The sequence below is a fragment of the Cetorhinus maximus genome, chromosome 10 (genome assembly GCF_964194155.1).
Source record: "Cetorhinus maximus chromosome 10, sCetMax3.hap1.1, whole genome shotgun sequence".
NCBI classification, from domain to species: domain Eukaryota; kingdom Metazoa; phylum Chordata; class Chondrichthyes; order Lamniformes; family Cetorhinidae; genus Cetorhinus; species Cetorhinus maximus.
The window spans coordinates 3,956,983-3,981,447 of record NC_135888.1 but is presented as its reverse complement, the minus strand read 5'-3'; the positions used below and the strand labels follow the sequence as shown (position 1 = coordinate 3,981,447).

At 44.9% G+C, this 24,465-nt stretch overlaps 1 protein-coding gene across 2 annotated transcripts in view; it reads right to left on the bottom strand.

Annotated features, from left to right (window-relative positions):
• The window catches only part of LOC144685409 (protein crumbs homolog 2-like), a 180,025-nt gene that overhangs the window by 62,256 nt on the left and 93,304 nt on the right, over positions 1-24,465 (bottom strand). For both annotated transcript variants that reach the window (XM_078549847.1, XM_078549846.1), the window contains exons 3-4: positions 17,104-17,299; positions 1,003-1,142 (exon numbers count right to left, since the gene is read on the bottom strand). In XM_078549847.1, coding sequence (XP_078405973.1) covers positions 1,003-1,142; positions 17,104-17,299 — 336 coding nt within the window. The remainder of the gene's footprint in view (positions 1-1,002; positions 1,143-17,103; positions 17,300-24,465) is intronic.

The window sequence follows — 24,465 nt, the reverse complement described above, 5'->3', positions numbered from 1 at the left end:
GACTTGCTATTTCCAAATCCATGCTGGCTCTTTCTGATCAGTTCATGTTTGTCCAAATGCTCAGTCACTCTGTCCCTGATAATAGATTCTGTGAATCTTGAATGATTCACAAAACCTTTGCCTCCTCAACACCATGCCGAAGAATTTTTTAAGTATTCATCTATCTTCCTAATGCCAAAATAGCCTTTGATCTCCACAGGATGATTTGCCCATCTTAATTCATGCATGCAGAAATACCCTACATTCCCCCATAGCTGCATCTAATTGTTTTCTGAATGATTCACCAACACAAACTAAAGGGAGGCTATGGCCTCTACTTAAAATGTCACCATCTTTTATCTCTTTGGATGTTGATGTGTTTGATTTTTCTTAGTATTTTCTGTTCATATTGGAGAGAAACTAAGTTTAAGAACTACCTCATCTAACATTTGACTTTTTCTACCAGTTCTTGCCTGAGGGCACATCTTTGGCTTTGTGGTAACGTTCCCACCTCGGAGTCATGAAGTGCAGAATTTGAACCCCACTCCAGGTGGTCTTGGTGGGCAGAGTATCTGGGTAGATATTCAGTATAATACTCGGTTCTAGTGTGTGTGGGTGGCCCCCTCATCATATGAGACTAACCACATTGTTGGCTCATCCAAAAATGGCTATAGCCCTGAAAGGAGCTCGCATGTCACAGCCTCAGGTTGTTAATCAACCTGCGAATCCTTCTAATCCAAGAGAAGAGTCTAAAGATATATATAAAAAAAGCTAGTTCTTGACTGGACCTCTGGTTAGAGCACTTTTCAGGTTTCAAGCCAGAAAATCTGTTGTACACAAATGGACTACGTGTCAGTTAGCAAGATGGCTGTCACCAAACAATTTTTAAGTGATTTTCACAGATCGTTGGAAAGTTAATGATGTTACTTGACTTGCAAGCTTTCTGGAAAAAGTAGAATCAATGGTCCTGTCGTTTTGATATTCCCCACCTCACCCCCTTTTGTTCCTCCAGTGCGTACTCACCGGCCCAGCAGAGGCAAGTGTAATTCTTCACTCCTTCCAGACAAGTGGCATTGTTAATGCAGGGGTTCGATGCACACTCCGGGATGTCTATCTCACAATTAATGCCCATAAATCCTGTGTCAGTGCAGTCACACGTGTAGCTACAGAAACAAAATGGAGCGTGAGCATCAATTCCTATTTTCAGCAATGGGGGTGAAGAGGCATTGAATTTCAATGAAGATCGCAGGTCACTTTAAGGCTAGCATTTCATTTTGTTTGTTGTGAGAAAATGGCTGATCCTTTGATTACAGTATCCTAGTGTCCTCACGCGCTGTGTCACAGGTGTAGATTGGTACTTTCAATTCCCCCCATCATGTTGGTCAGATCCACCAATAAAGGAAAATGGGATGGAGAGTATAAGCCAATCTCATCTGCCACTTGCTTGTTGCTTAGGAGTATTTTGTCACTGGTCTGAAAATAGGCCCATTCCATGCCTTATTGGCTCAGTGTGTTGGAGATTACTTAATCTTATTGCAATTGAAATTCCACTGCAATTTCAGTAATGCATTAATTAACATGTTTGCCAAGTTCCCCTGGTGAGTTTAATATTAAATATTACCTAGAGGTATTCAACATGGTACAACATAAGTATGTTAGCCAATACATTACAAATACAGAGCAGAATTCCAAACCTTCAGCTTTTTCAAAAAAAGCTTGTTCTGAATTTAAAAATGGTTCTACTGTAGAACTAATCACTTTAAAAAAAAAAAGTGGCATTTGGAGAATTAACAATTGTCCTGCCCAAAGGGAATATGGTCCAGTTGCAGTATCACTACAGCTGTGCAGAGGTATATGTTAAGCAAGAATATTACACAATGAGGAAATGAGAAGTGCAGTCAGGTGGCTGAAGGGTGCAAACCCACATCAGTCTGATTTAGATACAGACGCCTTCTCAGTGCAGTGCCATCCCATGTTCCATTGCTAAACAGCCACTTACGTCCAAGCACAGGTAGAGTGACCATATAGTAAGTGCTGCTTTCTCTCCAGATCCTAACTAAAAAATTCTTTCAAAATCAAAATCAAGGCCTGGATTTTCCCTATGGGTGGGCGGGAGTGGGAGCAGGCGCGGAACACATATCATCAAAGGACAAGCTCACTGATTGTTTGTCTCGTTTGTATTTGTGGCGTTGTTCTGGTGCAGATAGATGACTACATTTGCCTATATAGAAATCCCCGCACTCAAAGTAAGCGGGGCTCAGTGCTTCCTGTGCAGGCAGAGGGGAGGAGGGAGAGTAGGGACATGCGTGTGAAAGAGCACAGCAATCTCCCTGAGACACGGAGCTGCCTCGGGGAGATTGAATAGGTTATAAAACATCTCAATAAATGAAGTAAAAATTTATTTAAACATGTCCCCTCATGTGCCATGTTTGTGAAGTTGGGAAAATTTTTTTTAATGAATTCTTCAGGGAACCTCACCCTGCCCGTGGATGAGGTTTCCTGAAAAACGTGAAGGTCGCTTGGGTTTTTCACCTGCCCGCTAACCTTAAGGTTGGACGGGCAGCTTTCTAAGGTATTTTAATTAATCCCTTAATGGCTTTAATAGGCCCTTAACATTTCAGTGGGTGCACAGCCAACTCCAGCGTGCGCCCGTCGAACGAAATATTGCGATGACGTCAGGACGTACACACAACGTCATCGAGCGTCATTTAACCCCTTGGCGTGTCTGGCCCGCCCCCGCCCGCCGACCAGAAGATTCAGCCCCAAGTTTCAAGATCAGAATCTCTTGAATCTCAGCCTGGTACAGCCCACCGAGCTCATCCAGCGCTTTACCATGTGGATCAAAAGCTTGGCTAATTCACTATCCTACCAAAATATGATAGCGTCTCTGCTCTGAACCACATTGCATCCATGACATCCATAACCATTTTGGTTCTCCGGCAACTTTGGCAACATTCACCCCGCAACACACACCATCAAAGGACAAGTTCACTGACCATTTGTCTCATTTGCATTTGTGGCATTGTTCTGGTGCAGGTAGATGACTACATTTGCCTATATAGAAATCCCTGCACTCAAAGTAATTTGCTGTGTGAAATGAATATTAGATTTCTCCCCTTTTTATGTGGGCCCTTTTTTCATTGTGGAACTTGTGTGGGATTCCCGCTCCCTATTGCTATAAACCACTGGGTACCTCAACAACCTCATGAACCAAATTGAAACAGTGAGGGCCCCAGACTATAATGGAATCTTTACCTCAGCTGACACATTGAGGTATTAGTGCTCCTTGCCAGTGGAGCAACCAGGCTTAACTTCAGGCAATGTCTACTTGACCAATGTACCTTCTCCCTTATCCTCATAATTTGTAGTGAAAACAGCAATAGCTGGCCCACTGGCCAATCCCCACCCCTTCTTATCCATTTGGCTGCGAAGACGATAGGAGTTGTAAGTTATGGAAGTTGCCCTGTGCCCAAGTCCTGAGGTGACAGATTTTAAATTTGTTAACATGAGCATTTTAGCAATTTTAACAATTCAGTATGAGCCAGGTTTTGGCTCATTAATGGAGAATGTTTCAGCCTATTCTTGTGGCTTTTCTTTGAGTGTGTTTATGTGTATATATATGTGTCACTGTCCTTACTATGCACTCCATAATGCACTAGGTTAAGCTGGTGGTTGGAAAACAGCCTTGCATCATTTTCCTCAGGATGGAATAACTCACAAATGATGCAATGAAATGTTTTGGCATGAACTACATCATTGTATCAAAATATTTCGGATACTAGCAAGAAAACGTTGAACAGTTTTGACAAAAATTTGTGCCCTATAAACATTCTTTTTAAAACTGCCAAAGCAAGTAATGAGGACGATTTACCATAGTTCCACGTGTTATTAACAGAGCATGGCGAGGTTTTCTTGTTATTTCTGTTTTTAGTGTAAACTTGGTGTTTTAGAATACTTTTATAATATTGTTACTTTTAGAAGTCTTTCTGCTCCATTTGTGATATAGTTAATCTTTTTGCCATGTTTGTTAATCAGTACTCAACTAATACAATAAACTTTAACAGAGAGAGGTATCTGGAGGAGTTCCATGAAACAGCCTGTTTTCTTTTTCATGTGTTAGCTTACAATTCATTTCAGTTCACAATAGCAGCCATCTCCTGGATACATGGAAAGAGCTAGCTGCAAGAGACAATGTGGTAAGTTACAAGCTGTGTCACCACCTAGGGGCAGAAATGAGAATACCCATTTGAAAAGGCAAGATGTAAAAAAAAACTGCTTCACCTTGTCTTTATATTTCCCTTCCCCATTTTAAAGTGATTTTTCCTTCCTTTAATTGTGGGGATGTTTCAATAGCCAAGAGGGCAGGTAGATAATCTGACCACTGGACCGTACTTCTTTAGCCAACCACAAGGAGATGCCTTAGAGCAACCCTCATTCTAGCTTTTCCCATTTCTTGATATTGGGAAATGTGTAGCCTCTGTTTGCCAGCTTTCCTGTGGCCATGGTTAAGGTTCAAATTCGTGTAGAAAATCAGAGGTGGAGCATTAGCTGTTGCTCCCACAGCCGCCTCTGACTTAACTGTGTGCAACAGTGAAATTGTCTCGGTGTCTGTGTATATAGGCGTATATACAGGGGGAGGTGATGGCGTAGTGGTATTGTCACTGGACTAGTAATCCAGTTACTTAGGGTAATACTCCAGGGACCTGAGTTTGAATCCCGCCTTGGCAGATGGTGGAATTTGAATTCAATAAAAATCTGGAATTAAAATTGTTGTAAGAACCTGTTTTTTTAAAACCAGTGATGACTCCAGACCCACAGCAATGTGGTTGACTCTGAAATGGCCTGTATCAAACCTCTACAAAGTCTCAAAAGAGGAATGAAACTGGGCGGACCACTTGGAAATGACAATGGCAAACTCAGCCCTATCAACCCTGCAAAGTCCTCCTTACTAGTGCCAAAGTTGGGGGAGCTGTTTCACAGACTAGTCAAGCAACAGCCTAACGTAGTCATCCTCACAGAATCATATCTTACAGATAATGTCCCAGACACCACCATCACCATTCCTGGGTATGTCCTGCCCCACCAGTAGAAGTGGAGGAACAGTAATCTACAGTCGGGAGGGAGTTGTCCTGGGAGTCCTCGACGTTGACTCTGGACCCCATGAAGTCTCATGGCATCAGGTCAAACATGGGCAAGGAATTGTCCTGCTAATTACCACGTACTGCCCTCCATCAGCTGATGAATCACGTTGCTCCATGTTGAGCACCACTTGGAGGGAGAACTGAGGGTGGCAAGGGCGCAGAATGTACTCTGGGTGCTCGGTAGCACCACTACTGAATGAGCTGGCCAATTCCTAAAGAACACAGCTAGACTGGGTCTACGGCAGGTGGTGAGGGAACCAACAAGAGGAAAAAACACATTTGACCTCATCCTTACCAACCTGCCTGCCATAGAAGTATCTGTCCATGACAGTATCGGTAGGAGTGACCACCCCACTTCCCGTTGTGGAGACAAAGTCCCACCTTCACATTGAGGATACCCTCCATCATGCTGTGTGGCACTACCACTGTGCTAAATAGGATAGATTTCAAACAGATCTAACAACTCGAGACTGGGCATCTATGAGGCATTGTGGGCCACCAGCAGTAGCAGAATTGTACTCGAACACAATCTGTGACCTCAAGGCCCAGCATGTCCCCCACTCTACCTTTACCATCAAGCCAGGGAATTAATCCTGGTTCAATGAAGAGTGCAGGAAGGCATGTCAGGAGCAGTACCAGGCATACCTAAAAATGAGGTTTCAACCTGGTGAAGCTATAACACAGGACTACTTGTGTGCCAAACAGCATAAGCAGCAAGTGATAGACAGAGCTAAGCAATCCCACAACCAATGGATCAGATCTAAGCTCTGCAGTCCTGCCACATCCAGTCATGAATGGTGGTGGACAATTAAACAACTCACTGGAGGAGGAGGCTCCACAAATATCCCCATCCTCAATGATGGGGGAGCCCAGCACATCAGTGTAAAAGATAAGGCTGAAGCATTTGCTATAATCTTCAGCCAGAATTGCCGAGTGGATGATCCAGCTCAGCCTCCTCCAGAAATACCCAGCATCACAGGTGCCAGTCTTCAGCCAATTCGATTCACTCCATGTGATGTCAAGAAACGGCTGAAGGCACTGGATACTGCAAAGACTATGGGCCCTGACAATATTCCAGCAATAGTACTGAAGGTTTGTGCTCCAGAACTTGCCGTGCCCCTAGCCAAGCTGTTCCAGTACAGCTACAACACTGGCATATACCCGGCTATGTGGAAAATTGCCCAGGTATGTCCTGTACACAAAAAGCAGGACAAATCCAATTATTGGACAATTACTGCCCCATCAGTGTACTCTCGATCATCAGTAAAATAATGGAAGAGGTCATCAACAGAGCTATCAAGTGGCACTTGCTTACCAATAACCTGCTCACTGATGCCCAGTTTGGGTTCCGCCAGGGCCACTCAGCTCCTGACCTCATTACAGCCTTGGTTCAAACATGGACAAAAGAGCTGAACTCCCGCAATGAGGTGAGATTGACTGCCCTTGACATCAAGGCTGCATTTGACCAAGTGTGGCATCAAGGACCCCTAGCAAAACTGGAGTCAATGGAAATCAGGGGGAAAACTCTCCACTGGTTGGAGTCATTCCTAGCACAAAGGAAGATGGCTGTGGTTTTTGGAGGTCAGTCATCTGAGCTCCAGGACATCACTGCAGGAGTTCCTCAGGGTAGTGTCCTCAGCCCAACCATCTTCAGCTGCTTCATCAATGACCTTTTTTTCATCATAAAGTCAGAAGTGGGGATGTTCACTGATGATTGCACAATGTTCAGCACCATTCACAACTCCTCAGATACTGAAGCAGTCCATGTCCAAATGCAGCAAGATCTGGACAATATCTAGGCTTGGGCTGACAAGCGGCAAGTAACATTCACATCACACAAGTGCCAGGCAATGACCATCTCCAACAAGAGAGAATCTAACCACTGTTCCTTGACGTTTAATGGCATTACCATCACTGCCCCAATATGAACATCCTGCAGGTTACCACTGACCAGAAACTGAATTGGACTAGCCATATAAATACTTTGGCTACAGGAGCAGGTGAGAGTCTGGGAATCCTGCGATGAGTAACTCACCTCCTGACTCCCCAAAGCCTGTCCATTTACAAGGCACAAGTCAGGAGTGTGATGGAATACTCCCCACTTGCCTGGATGAGTGCAGCTCCCACAACACCCAAGAAGCTTGACACCATCCAGGACAAAGCAGCCCCGCTTGATTGGCACCACATCCACAAACATTCACTCCCTCCACCACTGACGCACAGTAGCAGCAGTGTGTACCATCTACAAGATGCACTGCAGGAATTTACCAAGGCTCCTTGGACAGCACCTTCCAAACCCATGATCACCATCTAGAAGGACAAGGGCAGCAGATAGATGGGAACACCACCACCTGGAAGTTCCCCTCCAAGTCACTCACCATCCTGACTTGGAAATATATCGCCGTTCCTTCACTGTCACTGGGTCAAAATCCTGGAACTCCCTTCCTAACAGCACTGTGGGGGCACCTACACCACATGGACTGCAGCGGTTCAAGGAGGCAGCTCACCACCACCTTCTCAAGGGCAACTAGGGATGGGCAATAAATGCTGGCCCAGCCAGTAAAGCCCACATCCCATGAATGAATAAGAAGAAACAATAGATCTGAGAACATAGATCCTACATTTTGGAGAATCCAAAAATGGAAACATACTGGCCCAGAATCTGTAGTGGTAATGTTGGCAAAACTGTCAGCTTTCACCATCATTACTCCACTGAAATTAACAGCAGCTTCTGGAGTAGGCACATGCACAGAATAACGTGGAAATCCAAAAACTGCTTTCACTGATTCTATGCTTCTCGGGAGGGTGCATTGTTGAGACATCCTCAAACTGCAATCAATGGAAAATCAATTGCATTGATGTGAGCATCCATTCTTATGCTTAGTCTCACTGTAAAAACCCTTGAAAAAGCGAAACATTGTTGAATGAGGTGTAGCTGGGTTGTTAATGATGTACTAACTTTATAATTACTGCTAACCCACCTCACTGGCCATAAGAAGCAAATTTTTATAATTGTGGAATGTCAGATTTCTGCATTATAAAATTATACATATTTTTTTAAAGTTCTCTTTTAAAAGTTTTTCTTTATTTTGGCTTCAGTGTTAATCCAATCATAATTTATTTTGTTATCTGAAAATTTAAATTAAGGGTGAAGCATAGCAAGTGCTTTTAACTTCCTGCTTTGCTGTGTGAATACTTCAATGTGATTGGCTGTTTACCTACTCACTGACTCATTGCTGCCGAATGCCAAGACATCCCACTGACTTGATGCCAGATTTAAACCACCAGCAGGAAAGGGGGGGAACCATGCCCAGAGATCTTTATTCTTTGCGGGCAGCTTTCTTTGAGGTCAGCAGTGAACATTGCTGCTTCACTGCTGACTGTAAAGTCTAGCCTATTACTATGAAGGTGTACAATATTATGACCAGGTTTAACTGGATGGGCATTGATGGGCTTTTCCTATTAGCTGACGCTACAAGGACAAGGAAACGCAGATTTAAGGTTTTGGGCAAGAGATGTATGGGATAGGTGAGGAGGAGCTTCTTTGCAGTGAGTGGTAATGAACTGAAACTCACCGTCTGTGTGGGTGGTGGAAGCAGTGGGTGATGAAAACGATTTCAAAGGAAACTGGGCGGCCATGTGAGGGAAATAAGCCTGCGGGGCTATTGGGATAGAACGGGGGGCATGGGACTGATCGTATTGCTCCACAGAGAACTGGCATGGGCTGGATGGGCCGAATGACCACCACCTGTGCCGTAATGACTCTGTCTCAAAAGCCAGACGAGGGAATGCTTGTAAACTGTTGTACTTAAAGGAGATTGTTTCACCTGAGATTTTCAGCTGATAAACCAGTAAGTGTAAGTACCCAATAAGGTTGGTGTTTGACAAGTTTTAACAGGTTTCACAAACAATCTTCTATATGAAGTTGCAATTTTTAAAGGAGCCCTATCTCTAGTATGCTTTGCTTTCATGTGGCATCATAAGCTGTCCAGAAAAAAGTCCCTCTCAGCCTCTCTCATTCTCTGGCTGCCACTCTATTCTCAACCCAGGTGTTTTCTTAAGGCCTTTGAACCCAACACTACCACCCAACGACATGTTCACGTCTAACAATGACCTTTGTTGGAGTCTCTCCATCCTGCCCACATCATCGAGACCACCTTGGACAAAGACACTATTGATGTCTTGTGTGATGGATACTGCAGCTCTGCTTAACAAGCTCTCTGCCACCTTCACTGTTGACCACTGTATTTTCTTCTATGGTACTTGTCTCTGACACTGCCTTCTTGTGTTTCCCATCAGATCAGTCACTGTGCAGTTCATTAACTTCTGCTGTATTCAGAACACGATCATTTGTCGTTCCCTCTTTAACATGTTGGTGCAGAAGCTGTAAGCAATATATTAGCAGATATGGAACAACACTGAACTCAAGCTCGCTACCGCTGCCATCACTTCCAAGTCTGGTACTTTCTGCTCCGCCCGTCTGATATTAGGCTTAGCCTGAACAAAGTTGCCAGTCCAGGATTTCATAGCAATTGGAGAATGAGCTGTCATCCAAATATCTGTTAGCTCAACATCAGCAAAACTGAAGCCATCCTTTATGACTTCCACCAACACCCACGCTCACCATCAGCTTGTATTGCTGCCATTGTCAGTCACCGTGACTGCCTGCTTCCATTTCTTGTATTAAGCTGCTTACACTCCTATCTCTCCCCACCAGTATTGAAATCCTAATTTAGTCATTTCTAGAATTGACTTTAATGAAATTCTAATTGCATCCTTGACCCCCGCTCTGCACAAAGTGCCTCACAGCTACCAGGACCTAGCAAATCAATTTCAAGACCCTTAACCTTAAAATCTTTCCGTGACATCGTCAGGCCCGATCTGAATGGTTTTCTCAATCTGTATATCTTTTCCTGCATTAGCTGCTGCACATGCAGAGGCTGAGCATTACCTCGATTCTGCCCTTTCAATGCTCCCAAAACCTCTTTCACCTACTGCTTTTAGAAGCCTGTCTGATTGTACTTGGTGTGCCTTCCTCCACTTCCTCCTTTTTTTCTGCCCAGTGCACACCTTTTTCCTCCATGTTAAGACATTTGAGATGTACCTTGATATGTAATGAGCGCTGCAGAAATACAAGCTGTGCAGTGCAGCATATCCCTACATCACTCATGTATGTCGGTGTAACATAAAAGCACACAGGAATTTTTCCTGCCGTTATTCCCATACAAAAAGATTGTGCTATATCCAACTCTTCAACAACAGAGCTCCTGTCAAAAATGCAGCATTAACTCTCAATTGTTTGCCAGCTTGAAGATCAATCGATGCTTATGATAACTACTTGGACAATTGTAAGTAGTTGTCACGGCTCTTATTACCCCTTGCAAGATACCATGGCGGGCTAATGTCCAATCGGAACACACCATGAGGTTGATGGGATAAAACGCAGTTCCCCAGCTGGTGAGTCCCTGAGGAGGATACGTGTCTCTAGAGGGAAGAAGGCAGCATCCCAGCCCCATGATGCTGCTCTCTGAATCCCCGAGGCAGTCCTGACCAGGGAGATCTTATTGTGTCTATTCTCTTTGTTCAGAAGTGGTGCATTATTCCAGGGATTGTTTTACCCAAATTTGTAATTTAGATCTCAAATTTGAAAGTTATGATATAACCGAAAGTAAATTTAGGGTTTTCTAAAAAAAAATACCCTATTTCTACTCCCAAATCCTGTCTTAAAGAGAATCTTCAAACGCCATTGTTATGCTATATAATGATCCTGACTATTTTGAAAGTAAGATCATATTCTGGCATAACTTCTCTCCTCCTGTGTTATAAACTCTGTCCCTGAAACATGAGGCTTGTGTTTGATGATTTCCTTACCTTGTATTGTGTGTGAGCAATTATTTAATGTATTTTTCTTTCCATTCCATTTAATTTCCAGAAGGATTTCCATGTTTCTTTCTTTTTTTGGGATATTGGGTGGAATTTTCCGCTCCCGCTAGCAGCCGGAATCGTGGCGGGCGGCAGGAAATCTGTTTCCCGGTGGCAGGATAAACTGTGGGAATTTTGTTCTCCCGGCTTTCAAAGCTGGCTAAAGGCGGGTCAAGCTTCCCAACAAGCAAAGTTGGGAATTCTATTTGCATGCATTAGCATCTCATGCATGCTCATTAAAAGACCACCCTGCCAGAATTAAGTTCACCCTCCAAATTAAGTTCCCCGCCAGTGGGAAGTTTCACCCTCTTCCGCGACTTTGAGGTTCATAGATGTTGCATTCTCCTTCATGGGGAGCTCGCATAACTTCACTTGAGTGATGTTAGCAACCATCGCACCAAGGCTGGACAAGGGAGACAGGTGAAGGCTGGAAGTGGGGGGTGTAGGGTGGGGCGAAGGTTGGACAGGGTAGGCAGGCAAAGGCTGGAAGAGGGGTGGGGGTTAGGGTAGAACAAAGGCCGGACAGGTGAGGCAGGCTTACAGGGGAAGGGTACAGAGAGTGTCGGGGACAGTGGAGGGGGGGTGTCTTAGAGGATGGGGTTGATGGTGGGCTCCTGGGGGGAGAACTCAGGGTCCTGGTGTTAGGAGGAAACAGTCACGATCAGATGAGGGAGTGGGATGGGATAGAGTCTGATAGGTAAATGTCTCATTGGGGTGGCGTGGGGTGGGTGCAGTCACAGAAGGGGGGATAAGACTGGTGGCTCCGATAACTGGAGGGGTCAAGGTCAGGTGGGTGTGGGGCTGGTGACAGATGTCGGCTCTGAGGTAGAGGCAAGGCATGTGGTGATGGATCGTGATAGGATCCAAGGTAATGAGAGGCTCAATGGTGGCAGAGGGGAGAGGATTGGTGATATTGGGTGGGTCTATGGTGATGGGGGGATGTTCGTGGGTGACGGGGGGAGGGTAGAAGGTGATGGAGTGAGATTGAAAGGTGACGCACCATTTTTCCAAACTGACCTTGATCACGCAGTTAGTCAGTCAGTGAGATCCCTTGACGCGTGTGGAAGGTCTTTTCGGGTGGGTGGAGTTCACAGTCAGCACAAGTGACCAACTAAAGGGAGACCATGTTAACTATGAGGCAAGTGGCTATCAAGGACACTCAGTTTTGGTCTCCTCTCTATGGTGAATCCCTCATTGCAGCAGGTTTGTTTCCGTCTCATGGGTCTCCTAACATTGAGATCCCAGCAAGACGTGGAGCTACTGTTCATTCTGTGCCATTTGCCATTGGCTGCAGTCAGAAGCAGGAGGGAGGGAGGGATATGGATGCCTCCAAGGGACACGGCTGATGGAGGGCAGCCAACTCATGACTCCAAACCTCCATCCTCCAGGTGATTGGTTATAGCTGACAAAGGATCATGCAGTTAGTCTTTCTATGCAATGGTTTCTCTATCGGTAGTTGAGGCTAGTGGAGACAAGCGGAAAAGTGTCCACGTGAGGCTTCTTGCACATGGCTCTCATCACCCTGGTCAAAGAGCAAGGTCTCCACACACATTCATTAATAAACAGGAGGAACATCCATCTCTGGTCCTCCAGGATGTACTTTACCTGGAAGTGGTGGGCTAGGGATGCCAAATCTGATTGGAGGCCAGGTGAAGGGCTTAGCACTTGTCTGTTGGCTTGAGGTGGAGGGAAACCTGTAAAGGACATGCTCACTTAATGTATCACTTCAATTTGTTCACACATCCACTGAGGCGTCGATGATGCAGGCCGCAGGCTACCCTGCCTTGGTAATGGCCTCATCCAGATGAGGAGGAGGAGGGCCAGGAGGAGCAAGGGCCTGAGCACCAAGAAGCAGCAGGACCCCTAGAAGTTCAAGATGCAGGTGGACAGGGTACACTGAACTCCGGAGGTGAGATGAGAGTGACTGCCCTTGACATCAAGACAGCATTTGACTGAGTGTGGAATTAGGGAACCCTAACCAAACTGGAGGCATTGGGAATCGGGGGAAAACTCTCCGCTGGTTGGAGTCATACATAGCTGTCATGAAGCTATTAATGTATCTAATATTATTGGAATTTTTTTTTAAATAGAGGCCTAGTCTGTGTATGTGTTAATTGGATTAATTGTAATTTACATTCAAAGAGAAATTCTGAAGGAGAGAATCTATCTCCACTTGGAGAGACAAGAGTTGATCGGGATAGTCAGCATGGCTTTGTCAGAGGGAGGTCATGCCTAACAAATTTGATTGAATTTTTTGAGGAGGTGACTAGGTGTGTAGGTGAGGGTAGTGCAGTTGATGTGGTTTATATGGATTTCAGCAAAGCCTTTGACAAGGTCCCACATGGGAGACTTATAAAGAAGGCAAATGCACATGGGATACAGTGGATAGGGTGGATTCAATATTGATAAGGTGGATTCAAAATTGGCTTAGTTGTAGGAGACAGAGGGTGATGACAGAAAGATGCTTTAGTGACTGGAAGCCAGTGTCCAGTGGCGTACCACAGGGATCTGTGCTGGGTCCCCTATTATTCGTCATTTATATAAACGACATAGATGACTATGTGGGGGGTAGGATTAGTAAGTTTGCGGATGACACAAAGATTGGCCGGGTGGTTAACAGTGAGGTTGAGTGTCTTGGGCTACAGGAAGATATAGATGGGATGGTCAAATGGGCAGATAAGTGGCAGAAGGAATTTAACCCTGAAAAGTGTGAGATGATACACTTTGGAAGGAGTAATTTGACAAGGAAGTATTCAATGAAAGGCATGACATTAGGAAGTTCTGAGGAACAAAGGGACCTTGGCGTGTGTGCCCATAGATCTCTGAAGGCAGAGGGGCATGTTAGTAGGGTGGTGAAAAAGGCATTTGGGACACTTGCCTTTATCAATCGAGCCATAGATTACAAATGTAGGGAGGTTATGTTGGAGTTGTATAGAATCTTGGTGAGGCCACAGCTGGAGTACTGTGTGCAGTTCTGGTCACCACATTATAGGAAGGATGTGATTACACTGGAGGGGGTGCAGAGGAGATTCACCAGGATGTTGCCTGGGCTGAAACATTTAAGTTATGAAGAGAGGTTGGATAGACTTGGGTTGTTTTTGTTGGAACAGAGAAGACTGAGGGGCAACCTGATCGAGGTGTACAAGATTATGAGGGGCTTGGACAGGGTGGATAGGGAGCAGCTGTTCCCCTTAGTTGAAGGGGTCAGTCACGAGGGGACATAAGTTCAAGGTGGGGGCAGGAGGTTTAGGGGGGATGTGAGGAAAAACTTTTTTACCCAGAGGGTGGTGATGGCCTGGAATGCGCTGCCTGGGAGGTGGTGGAGGCGGGTTGCCTCACATCCTTTAAAAAGCACCTGGATGAGCACTTGGCATGTCATAACATTCAAGGCCATGGGCCAAGTGTTGGTAAATGGGATTAGGTAGGTAGGTCAGGTGTTTCTCACATGTTGGTGCAGACTCGATGGGCCGAAGGGCCTCTTCTTCACTGTGTGATTCTGTGAGAAGTGCTGGGTATAGCCTGAGGGGAGTTTGTGTGCGCAGGGCAGAGGCATGTAACATCTAAGCAGCTGTAAGCCTACAACTGTCTGCAAAGGAACCAAATTGAAAGGAACCTCATTTTAAATTTGTAAGGTGAAAATGCCTTGCCTGGTGTCTGCGTAAGGTCTATGGATTATTGTTGGCTTAGTGGAGATTAATTTGGGAATTTGTTAAAAGTTATAATAGTAATTTGTAGCCATGTGTATATATTTAATTTGTTGTAAATTAATAAATGTCTCATTTAGTTTGATATAAAAATCTTTTGAGAACTGGTGGTCTTATTGCTGACTTTAGAGCGGTATCTCAAACATACCAATTGAAAATATAGGTTATGACAGTTTTTTAAAGTTTCCCTCTGGGATTTTAAATAACAGCCTTTGTCAACTGCTGTGTCATAGCAATAGCTGAAAGGAAGATGGTTGTGGTTGTTGGAGGTCAAACATCTCAGTTCCAGAACATCACTGCAGTAGTTCCTCAGGACATCACTGCAGTGTCCTCAGCCCAACCATCTTCAGCTGTTTCATCAATGACCTTCCTTCCATCATAAGGTCAGAAATGGGAATGTTCACTGATGATTGCACAATGTTTAGCACCATTCGCGACTCATCAGATATTGAAGCAGTCCATGTCCAAATGCAGCAAGACCTGGACAAAACTAGGCTTGGGCTGACAAGTGGCAAGTAACATTCACACCACACAAGTGCCAGGCAATGACCATCTCCACCAAGAGCTAATCTAACCATCACCCCATGACATTCATGGCATTACCATCGCTGAATCCCCTACTATCAACATCCTGGGGGTTACCATTGATCAGAAACTGAACTGGACTGGCCATATAAATACTGTGGCTACAAAAGCAGGTCAGAGACTAGGAATCCTGTGGCGAGTAACTCACCTCCTTACTCCCCAAAGCCTGTCCATCATCTACAAGACACAACTCAGGAGTGTGATGGAATACCCTCCACTTGCCTGGATGAGTGCAGCTCCAACAACACCTAAGAAGCTTGACACCATCCAGGACAAAGCAGCCCCACTTGATTGGCACCTTATCCGCAAACATTCACTTCCTCCACCACTGACGCAGAGTGATGGCAGGGTGTACCATCTACAAGACACATTGCAGAACCTCACCAAGGCTCCTTAGACAGCACCTTCCAAACCCATGACAGCTACTATCTAGAAGGACAAGGACAGCAGACAGATGGGAACACCACCGCCTGGAAGTTCCCCTCCAAGCCACTCACCATCCTGACTTGGAAATATATCGGCCGTTCCTTCACTGTCGCTGGGTCAAAATCCTGGAACTCCCTCCCTAACAGCACTGTGGGTGTACCTACATCACATGGACTACAGCGGTTCAAGGAGGCAGCTCACCACTGCCTTCTCAGGGGCAACTAGGGATGGTCAATAAATGCTGGCCCAGCCAGCGATGCCCACAACCCGTGAATGAATAAAAAAAAACTATGCAGCGATGAGCACTAGCCCGACCATGGGTGTATCACAGGCGGTGCTCTGATCTAGAGATGAGTGAAAGGCAATGTTGGAGGTGCCCTCATATGTGCTGAGATGTGGTTGTTCACATCTGCCAGCTTCTCCAGTATGAACTGTGGCCACAGGGACTCTGGAAGTGTAATACGGTGCTTCTGGCCTGCATTGAGTGAATGGCTACCTGGGTGTGCCGTTTAAATGTGGGTACCAGGGAGTGGCAGTCATAGGATGCAGTGTTGCCTTTACACACAGCACCGTGCTGCCTGGGGTTAGACGTGCATTCCTTTGTTTCAACCTCACAGTTCAGACCTTAGGAAATTGAAAGACAAATGTAGATTTTCAAAAAAACCTCAGGTCTTTGCTTTTGACCCCATGAGGTAATGGTGACTTCCTTTTCTCCCCCGGCCCCGAGATTTGCTGAGCTCCTCGCTGATGCATAATTAATGAGCTGAATAGCGGAAGGCCACGCGTGTTCAGTGACCCTGCCGCCCATTGGGGAATCACACCAACTTTCCCTCCCACTTCCAGACTCTAGAGTGGAAGATTCGGTCTATGGTTTAGTTCTATTTCTGTAACTATTTAGTCAAAACCTTAAACCTGGCAAAAGATGAAAATTGAAAGATGAAAACATAGACATAAATGTTTCTTAATAATTCTAGGCTTAAGGTTAAGATGCTGCAAGCAAATTATTGGTCTGAAATCATCTCTGTAACTGAGGGTGTCAGAACTATTTTTAGATGGTTTGTGGATGAATCCAAACTTCTTCAGTTCTTTTCAGAATTATCGATTTTGTTTTTCTCTATTTCTTCTTCAGGGGATTAATTTCCCTTTGTACAAAGTTTCTACCTGTGTCACTGATTGACTTTCCCTCAGCTCAGAAATGGATCCAGGTGTGACACTGTAATAGATCTGCGATGACCTTGGTGCGCATTAGAATGACCGCCCTGTGAAGTCTACCTGTTTTTTTTTAAGGAAAATAAAATCATTAGTGTCAGTGCTGTGATAAGGAGGCAATGCAGTGTGTTCCTTACCCATTGACCATGTCCTTGCATGTTCCTCTGTTGATACAGGGATTGCTGGCACATTCATCAATATCTGTCTCGCAGTTAAGTCCCTCATACCCAGAAGCGCAAATACAGTCATAGAATGCAATGTTGTCTTTACATGTAGCACCGTGCTGACAGGGGTTAGACTCGCATTCATTTATTTCAACTTCACAGTTCAGACCTTAAGAAATTAAAAGAAAAATGTAGATTTTAAACAAAATCTCGTACTTCTACTTTTGATTTTCAGTAGAGGAGCATAAATATATAGAAAGTAATCCAAGGCTTGGGAAATAAGTCCTTTCTCTCATTTCCCTCCTTTCATTCTATTGTAATGAGTGGGAAACAGGTAAGTAAAGACGAAAAGGTGAAGAATTTTCTTTAGGGGTCACCTAGGATTCCAGCATTAGCTAATATAGATGTCAGCTGAATCTCAATCTGATAGACACTGTTTATGTTATTGCTCCAGTCAGAATTCGAACAGTTGACCATGGTGACAGTCTGCTTCACTGATTGTATCTTGAAATAAACTCAAACATAAATTCTTTAAAATTTAGTATTTAAAACTCATAGCGACACTCAATAGTTTAAGAAACATACCAAAAGACTTAAACCAGAAGAATGGGCACTGCTTGTGATTTTGCAAATTTAAAATAATTGATGATTAAATGTAAAATGGGCTGCGTCTACTGTTAGTGAGCAGATTAATTAACCCATAAGGACCTGACGGACATCATTCAAGAGGCGTCATTGCAGCTCCAGACGTTTCTCTGTCTACTCACCAAGGTTCCCATCATTACACAGGAATTTCAATGAAATTATCCTTCAGATTTGAGAAAATCTGTGCCTCCTACCTGCATCATGTCACAAGAAATAGGAGCAGGAGTGGACCATACGATAGAGCATCCACAACCCTCTGGGGTAGAGAATTCCAAAGATTCACAATCCTTGGAGTGAAGTAACTTCTCCTCATCTCACCCTAAATGTTTGGCCCCTAATCCCGAGATTGTGCCCCTGTGTTTTAGACTCCCCGACCAGCGGAAACAATCTCTCAGTGTCCACCCTATCAAGCCCCTTCAGAATTTTGCAGGTTTCAATGAGATCTCCTTTCATTCTTCTAAACTCCAGAGAATATAGCCCCAATTTACTCAACCTCTCATCATAGGACAACCCCCTCATCCCAGGGACCAATTTAGTGAATCTTCGCTGTACCACCTCCAAAGCAAGTATATCCTTCCTTAAATGTGGAGACCAAAACTGCACACACTATTCTAGATATGGTCTCTCCAAAATCCTGTACAATTGTAACAAGACGTCTTTATTCTTAAACTCCAATTCCCTTGCAATAAAGACCAACATGCAATTTGCCTTCTTAATTGCTTCCTGAGGTTGCATGGTAACTTTCTGCATTCCTTGTCTGAGCATATCCAAGTCTTTTTCAATATCAACACTTAGAAGTTTCACACTTAAAAAAAAATCCTGCTTTTCTATCCTTATCACTAAAGTGAATAACTTCAAACTTCCCTATGTTATACCCCATCTGCTACCTTGTTGCCCAATCACTTAACCTGTCCATATCTCTTGGCAGCCTCTGTGTCCTGCCCACGGCTTACCTTTCCACCCAGCCTTCTATCATCAGCAAACATTGATGCATTACTCTCTGTCTCTTCATCTAAGTCATTAATATAGATTGTAAATAGCTGAGGCCCCAGCACTGATCATTGTGATACTCCACTATTCACCGCCTGCCAACTTGAAAAAGCCCGGTTTATGCCCACACTCTGGTTTCTATCAATTAACCAACCCTCCAGCCATGCTAAAATATTACCCCCCAACTTCATGAGCCCTTTATGTCTGTCTGAAATCCATTATAAATTTTAAACCCCTCAAATACTTACCTTCATCTCACAAGCTCACTGCTAGTTGAAGAAATTCTGTATTCTGTATTCTAAAATTGTGCAATGTGTATCTATTCATGTTGTGGCATTTAGAAGCTGCGGATCATGACTTATAATTTTAGCTTGCTGCATTAGGCTAAAGGCTACAAAACTGAAGCCACACTACTGGTCCTTTGGAGGACGAGTGCTGGTCCTGCACCACAACCACAACAAGCGGCAGGTGAAGTCACCGTGCCTCTCGCACTAAAGGAGCAAACCTCCTTAGGTTTTTCTAAAAACTCCTTAGGAGTTTTTCACTCCTTAGGTTGCAGTAGCACCAAAGTCAGGTCTGCCACTGCTGGAGCAATAATTAATGGAAAATATAGCATGACTCAGGATCCAGAAGACAGGTTACATGCTATCTGACAATGAGTCTGATTTGTTTACCCATTCAGGGAAGAATTGCTGATGGTATAACTTCAGCAACTCACAGTGACTGACAGCGTTTTTTATCACACTTAATAACTTTCACTGTTAGCTAGTAGTTCTTAACATGATGTACAATGGTGTCACCACCAACTTCTCTTATGACTGGGGTCCAACAGACAAAGTGCGGTGACTGAATAGTAAAATGGTAAATAATGATACCTTCTTTAATTGTACCTTCTGTAAAATCGAGTCCACTATTGGATGTATGAAATTGGAAAAAATAACTAAAATATATTAGTAGTAAAATGTGCACTCTATTTTTTGGGTCAGTTTTTTTTATTCTTGTCTGGGCTGTGTGTCATAAGAAAACGACGATATGTCATGGCTATCACAGACACACACACGTGTGCACGCAGCACACATGCACACACACACGTACGCACACATACACACACGCACATGTGCACACACACACACATGCACTCGTGCACATACACACACATGCATGCACACACACACACATGCGCGCGCACACATACATGCGTGCACACACATATACACACATGCACAAACACACACACACACAGACATGCACAAACATACACACACAGACATGCACAAACATACACACACAGACATGCACAAACATACACACACATGCGCACACACACACATACACACACGCACACGCCCCCTTTCCTTGACTACAAGAAAAGGGTGTTAGGCAGAATTAATAAACTAACAGTACATCTTCAATGTAAGCTTGAGGAACACCCCCACCTCATCTTTACAGACTCAATATTGACTACAGCAATTTCACAGCATAACCTCCATCTCACTTTGTTTCCTTTATCTTTGCAAGTTTTGGTTTTGTCTGGTGTTTGCTTCATCATTCTGCCATTCACACCTCCTCTAGCCAAGTCTCTTTACACGTTACTTTGCTTGTCCCACTATCAATTCCTTTGGCTCTGCATCACCAACTCTTTTGTTATTTAATCTCTCCAGTTTTCCACCCTCTCATAGGCCTTCCACTTTGATCTTTTATCATCCTCCCAGCCCCCCCCTTTTCACTTGTTTAAAATCTATTTCATTTTTAACTTCTCCCTGGTCTGATGAGAGATCAGTGACCTCAAAGGTTGGGCTGAATTTTAACATTAGGACATAAGAAAAGGAGCAGAAGACCATTCGGCCCATTGAGCCTGCTCCGCCATTCAATATGGACATGGCTGATCTTGTGCTTCAACTCCACTTTCCGGGCTGCTCCCCATACCCCTTGATTCCTTGAGAGACCAAAAATATGTCTGGCTCAGCCTTAAATATATTCAATGATGATGCATCCATGACCCTCCAGGGAAGAGAATTCCAAAGATTCACAACCCTCAGCGAAATTGAAAAATGTTTTCCTTATTCAGTCCTAAATGATGAACACTTCATCCTGCAGCTGTGTCCTCTTGTTCTAGATTCCCCAGCCAGGGAAACAATGTCTCAATATCTATCTTGTCAAGGCCCTTGAGAGTCTTGTATGTTTCAACGAGATCACTTCTCATTCTTCCAAACTCCAGAGAATATAGATCCAATTTACTCAGCCTCTATTACAGGACAACCCTCCCAGGGACCACTGTAGTGAACCTTGTTGCACGGCCTCCAATACAAGTATATCCTTAAATATGGAGACCAAAATTGCACACAGTATTTCGGGTGAGGTGTCACCAAAGCCCTGTGCAATTGGAGTAAGTCTTCTTTATTCTTTTACTCTAATCCCCTTGCAATAAAGTGTCAGGGGGCTAAGACCTCACACTCTATATTTTTATAATATATATAGTTTAATTTCCAAAATTAAAAAAAACAACTGGACAATGACGTCTTAAAATGGCTAAAGCTATGTCTGGCTGTAACCCTGAACAAAAGGGGCTTTTTGGAAATATTGAAGAATTTTACACCTCGTTATCTCAGAAGAGACCCTCACAGCTCCCTGTGGGCTTCAGAGACCAATTCAGAGGGAACTATACAGAGGCCATCTACATCTAATAAGCCATGCCTGACCAACCAGTGCCAATTTGTCTGCTATGACAAAGGACTCAGACAAAGGGATACAAACCCTTTGTCAAAGCCAAAGTGGAGAGGTGACAGTCATGTGTCATGACGCCCCCCCTCCCTAGCTGATGGAACCAAGTAATATTGCCTTGTGGAGCTGCAAAGCTCAGTCTGCCATCTTTACATCTACCAAGCAGCAGCCCAGGAAAGGGGCTCTATCCAGGCTTGAACACCTGACCTGATCTATATTGTTTGTGTTAGACATTTTGTACCATAGCCAACAAGATTGATTGATCTCTGCATGTCTATCTCATCATGGAAGTCAACTCTACTGGAATAGTGAATTACCCAGCATTGGTTCAGCCTACTGACCTCTGTGAAGGAATACACCATTGGACTTTGATTCTGGGCTCTGGACATGTGTGAAACAATAATTCTCTTCTCTGCGGTCTTTGCCCTGTAAATCTTTCATTCCCTATCCCTCTATTACTGTACGAGTGGAAAGGAGGCAACGTTGCTACCCTCCTCCCACATTTTAGTGTGTGCAAATAAACTAACCCTTTGAGTTCATCCTATTTTGAGTTTGCTGTGTGGTTATTGATAGAAAATTGTTTCACACCCAAACTGAGGGGTTGGGAAATACGCCACCACTTATAAAGGGGGAAGCAAATCAAAAACACCTTCCGTTTACAGATGGATGATGAGAGGAGAAATCAGGGCTGTTTAATTTAACACCTCTCTCCTGTCCATAACAAAAGGCTAACATGCCATTTGCTTTCCTAATTGCTTGCTGCACCTGCAATGCTAAGTTTTGTGTTCCTTGAATACACTCAAGTCTCTTTGAACATCAACATTTATCACATCTTTTAAAAAGTATTCTGCTTTCCTATTCTTACAAAGTGAATCACCCCGCACTTCCCCACATTATACTCCATCTGCCACCTTGTTACCCACACACTTAACCTGTCTATTATCTCCTTCTTTGTGTCCACCTCACAGATTGCCTTCCCACCTCACTTTGTATGGTCAGCAAATTTAGACATATTACTCCCCGTCCCTTTGTCTAAGTCATTAATATCGATTGTAAATAGCTGAGGCCCCAGCAAAGAATCCTTATGGCACTGCACTAGTCACAGCCTGCCCTATTTATCCCTACTTCCTGCTTGCTGTTTGTTAACCAATCTTCTACTCACGCTAATACATCGCCCTCAATTCCTTGAGGCCTCATCTTGTGTGTTAACCTTTTGTGTGGTATCTTATTGATTGCCTTTTGCACATCCAAGTATACTATATCTACTGGTTCCCCTAGATCTATCCTACTAGTTATATCCTCAAAAAAACTCCAATAAATTAGTTGAACAAGTTATCCCTTTTCTAAAACCATCTGGACTTGTTCTAATCATACCATGCTTTTCTAAGTGTATTGTTTACAAGGGGAGTTGGCATGCCCGAAGTCAGGGTAAAAAGTGGGTCCAGAGACTGCACTTAATGGAAACATGTCGGCTTTGCAATTTTACCAGAGATGGCCTCCTACTTGGTCGCCTGTAGGCCCACTGTCCAGTTAGGGATGGTGGGCAGGCTCCTGATGCTGCTGGGTCAATCAGAGGGCTGGCAGCTCTGAAGCCTCAGCAGCGCCACCGGGAGAGGTGGCCACAGCTGAGTAATGCAGTAGACCTGGAGTCTACTGGAGATAAATTTTTTAAAAAACAATGGCCAGGCGTTGACGGGGATAGCTGTCTGGGGGAATCGTTGGGGCCGCAGGGGCTGACTGCCCTGCCCATGGTCCTCTCCATGCTCCATTAAACAGGTCAGGGGGGTGTGTGGGGGGGTCTGGAGGTTGGAGGGGTAGGCAGGGTCCAGAGGTTGGGGGGCGGGGTCCAGAGGATGGAGGGGGTTCCAAGGTGGGGGGGGAGTGGAGTCCGGAGGTCACGGGGTGGTGTTGGGGGCATTCTGGGGCTTGGGGGTGTTTGGGGTCTGGGGGGGAGGGGGTGGGGCCCATGCATGACTGCTTAAAGTATGCCTTTGCCAAACCATGTCCGTGATTGGCGGCCTTCTATTAGTAGTAGCACTGGGGCCCGGTGGAGTCTTGATGGATGAACATAAGAACTTCACCACTTCTGGTGAAGAGGTTCTTTGGAAGAGAAATACATATATATTTGTGTAATTTGGGGGGTATTGGGGAATTGGGTGTTTGGGGGGTATTTGGGGATGGTTGGGGGTGTTTGGGGTATTGGGGATGTTCAGGGGGTTGGGCGTGTTTGGGGGGTATTGGGTGTGTTTGGAGAGGGTTGGGGATGTTCGGGGGGGTTGGAGGGGTTTGGGGGTGTTCAGGGTGCGTTTACGGGGGTTTGGGGGTGTCTGGAAGTCGTGGGGAGGGGTCTGGAGGTCGGGGGTGGGGGTGGGGTCTGGGGGTCAAGAGGTCGGGCAGGATGGGGGGTGGGGAGGTTGGGAGGTCAGGGGATGGGGTTGGGGGGTGGGGGTGGGGGTGGGGTCAGGAGGTCGGGGGTGGAGGGTGGTCCGGGGCTGGGAGGGGTTTGGGGGGGGTTGAGTTTGGTGTGGGGGTGAGGTGGGGATGTCGGAAGCCAGGGGGATGGGGGGAGTCCCATGGGATCGGTCTGGGTCTGGGTCTTTACAATAGTTACTCAGAAGTTTGAAGCAGTTTTCATTCTTCTAACTTTTTCAGGTAACTATTGGTATAACCCCAGCAGAACCATCCAACGTCTGTGATTTAAATCGTATTTTCGGATGCTTCCCAGCGCAATGCAAGTGCCCAGAGGAAGTTAGCACTTCTGGGCAATTGCCGTGCAAACCCTTACCTGGGAACCTGCCAGAGGGATTCCCTAGCGCATCTTTGGGGTAGCCCCCAAATTCGATGCTGGGGAGCGCAGAGTTTAAGGACCATCGTCTGATACATGTTAACCATGTTTGACTACTGCGAACTAGCTCTCGTTCTTCTCTGAGCAGTTTGGCTAAGAGCAGGAACCTGTCATGTGTACAAACAGTAATGTTT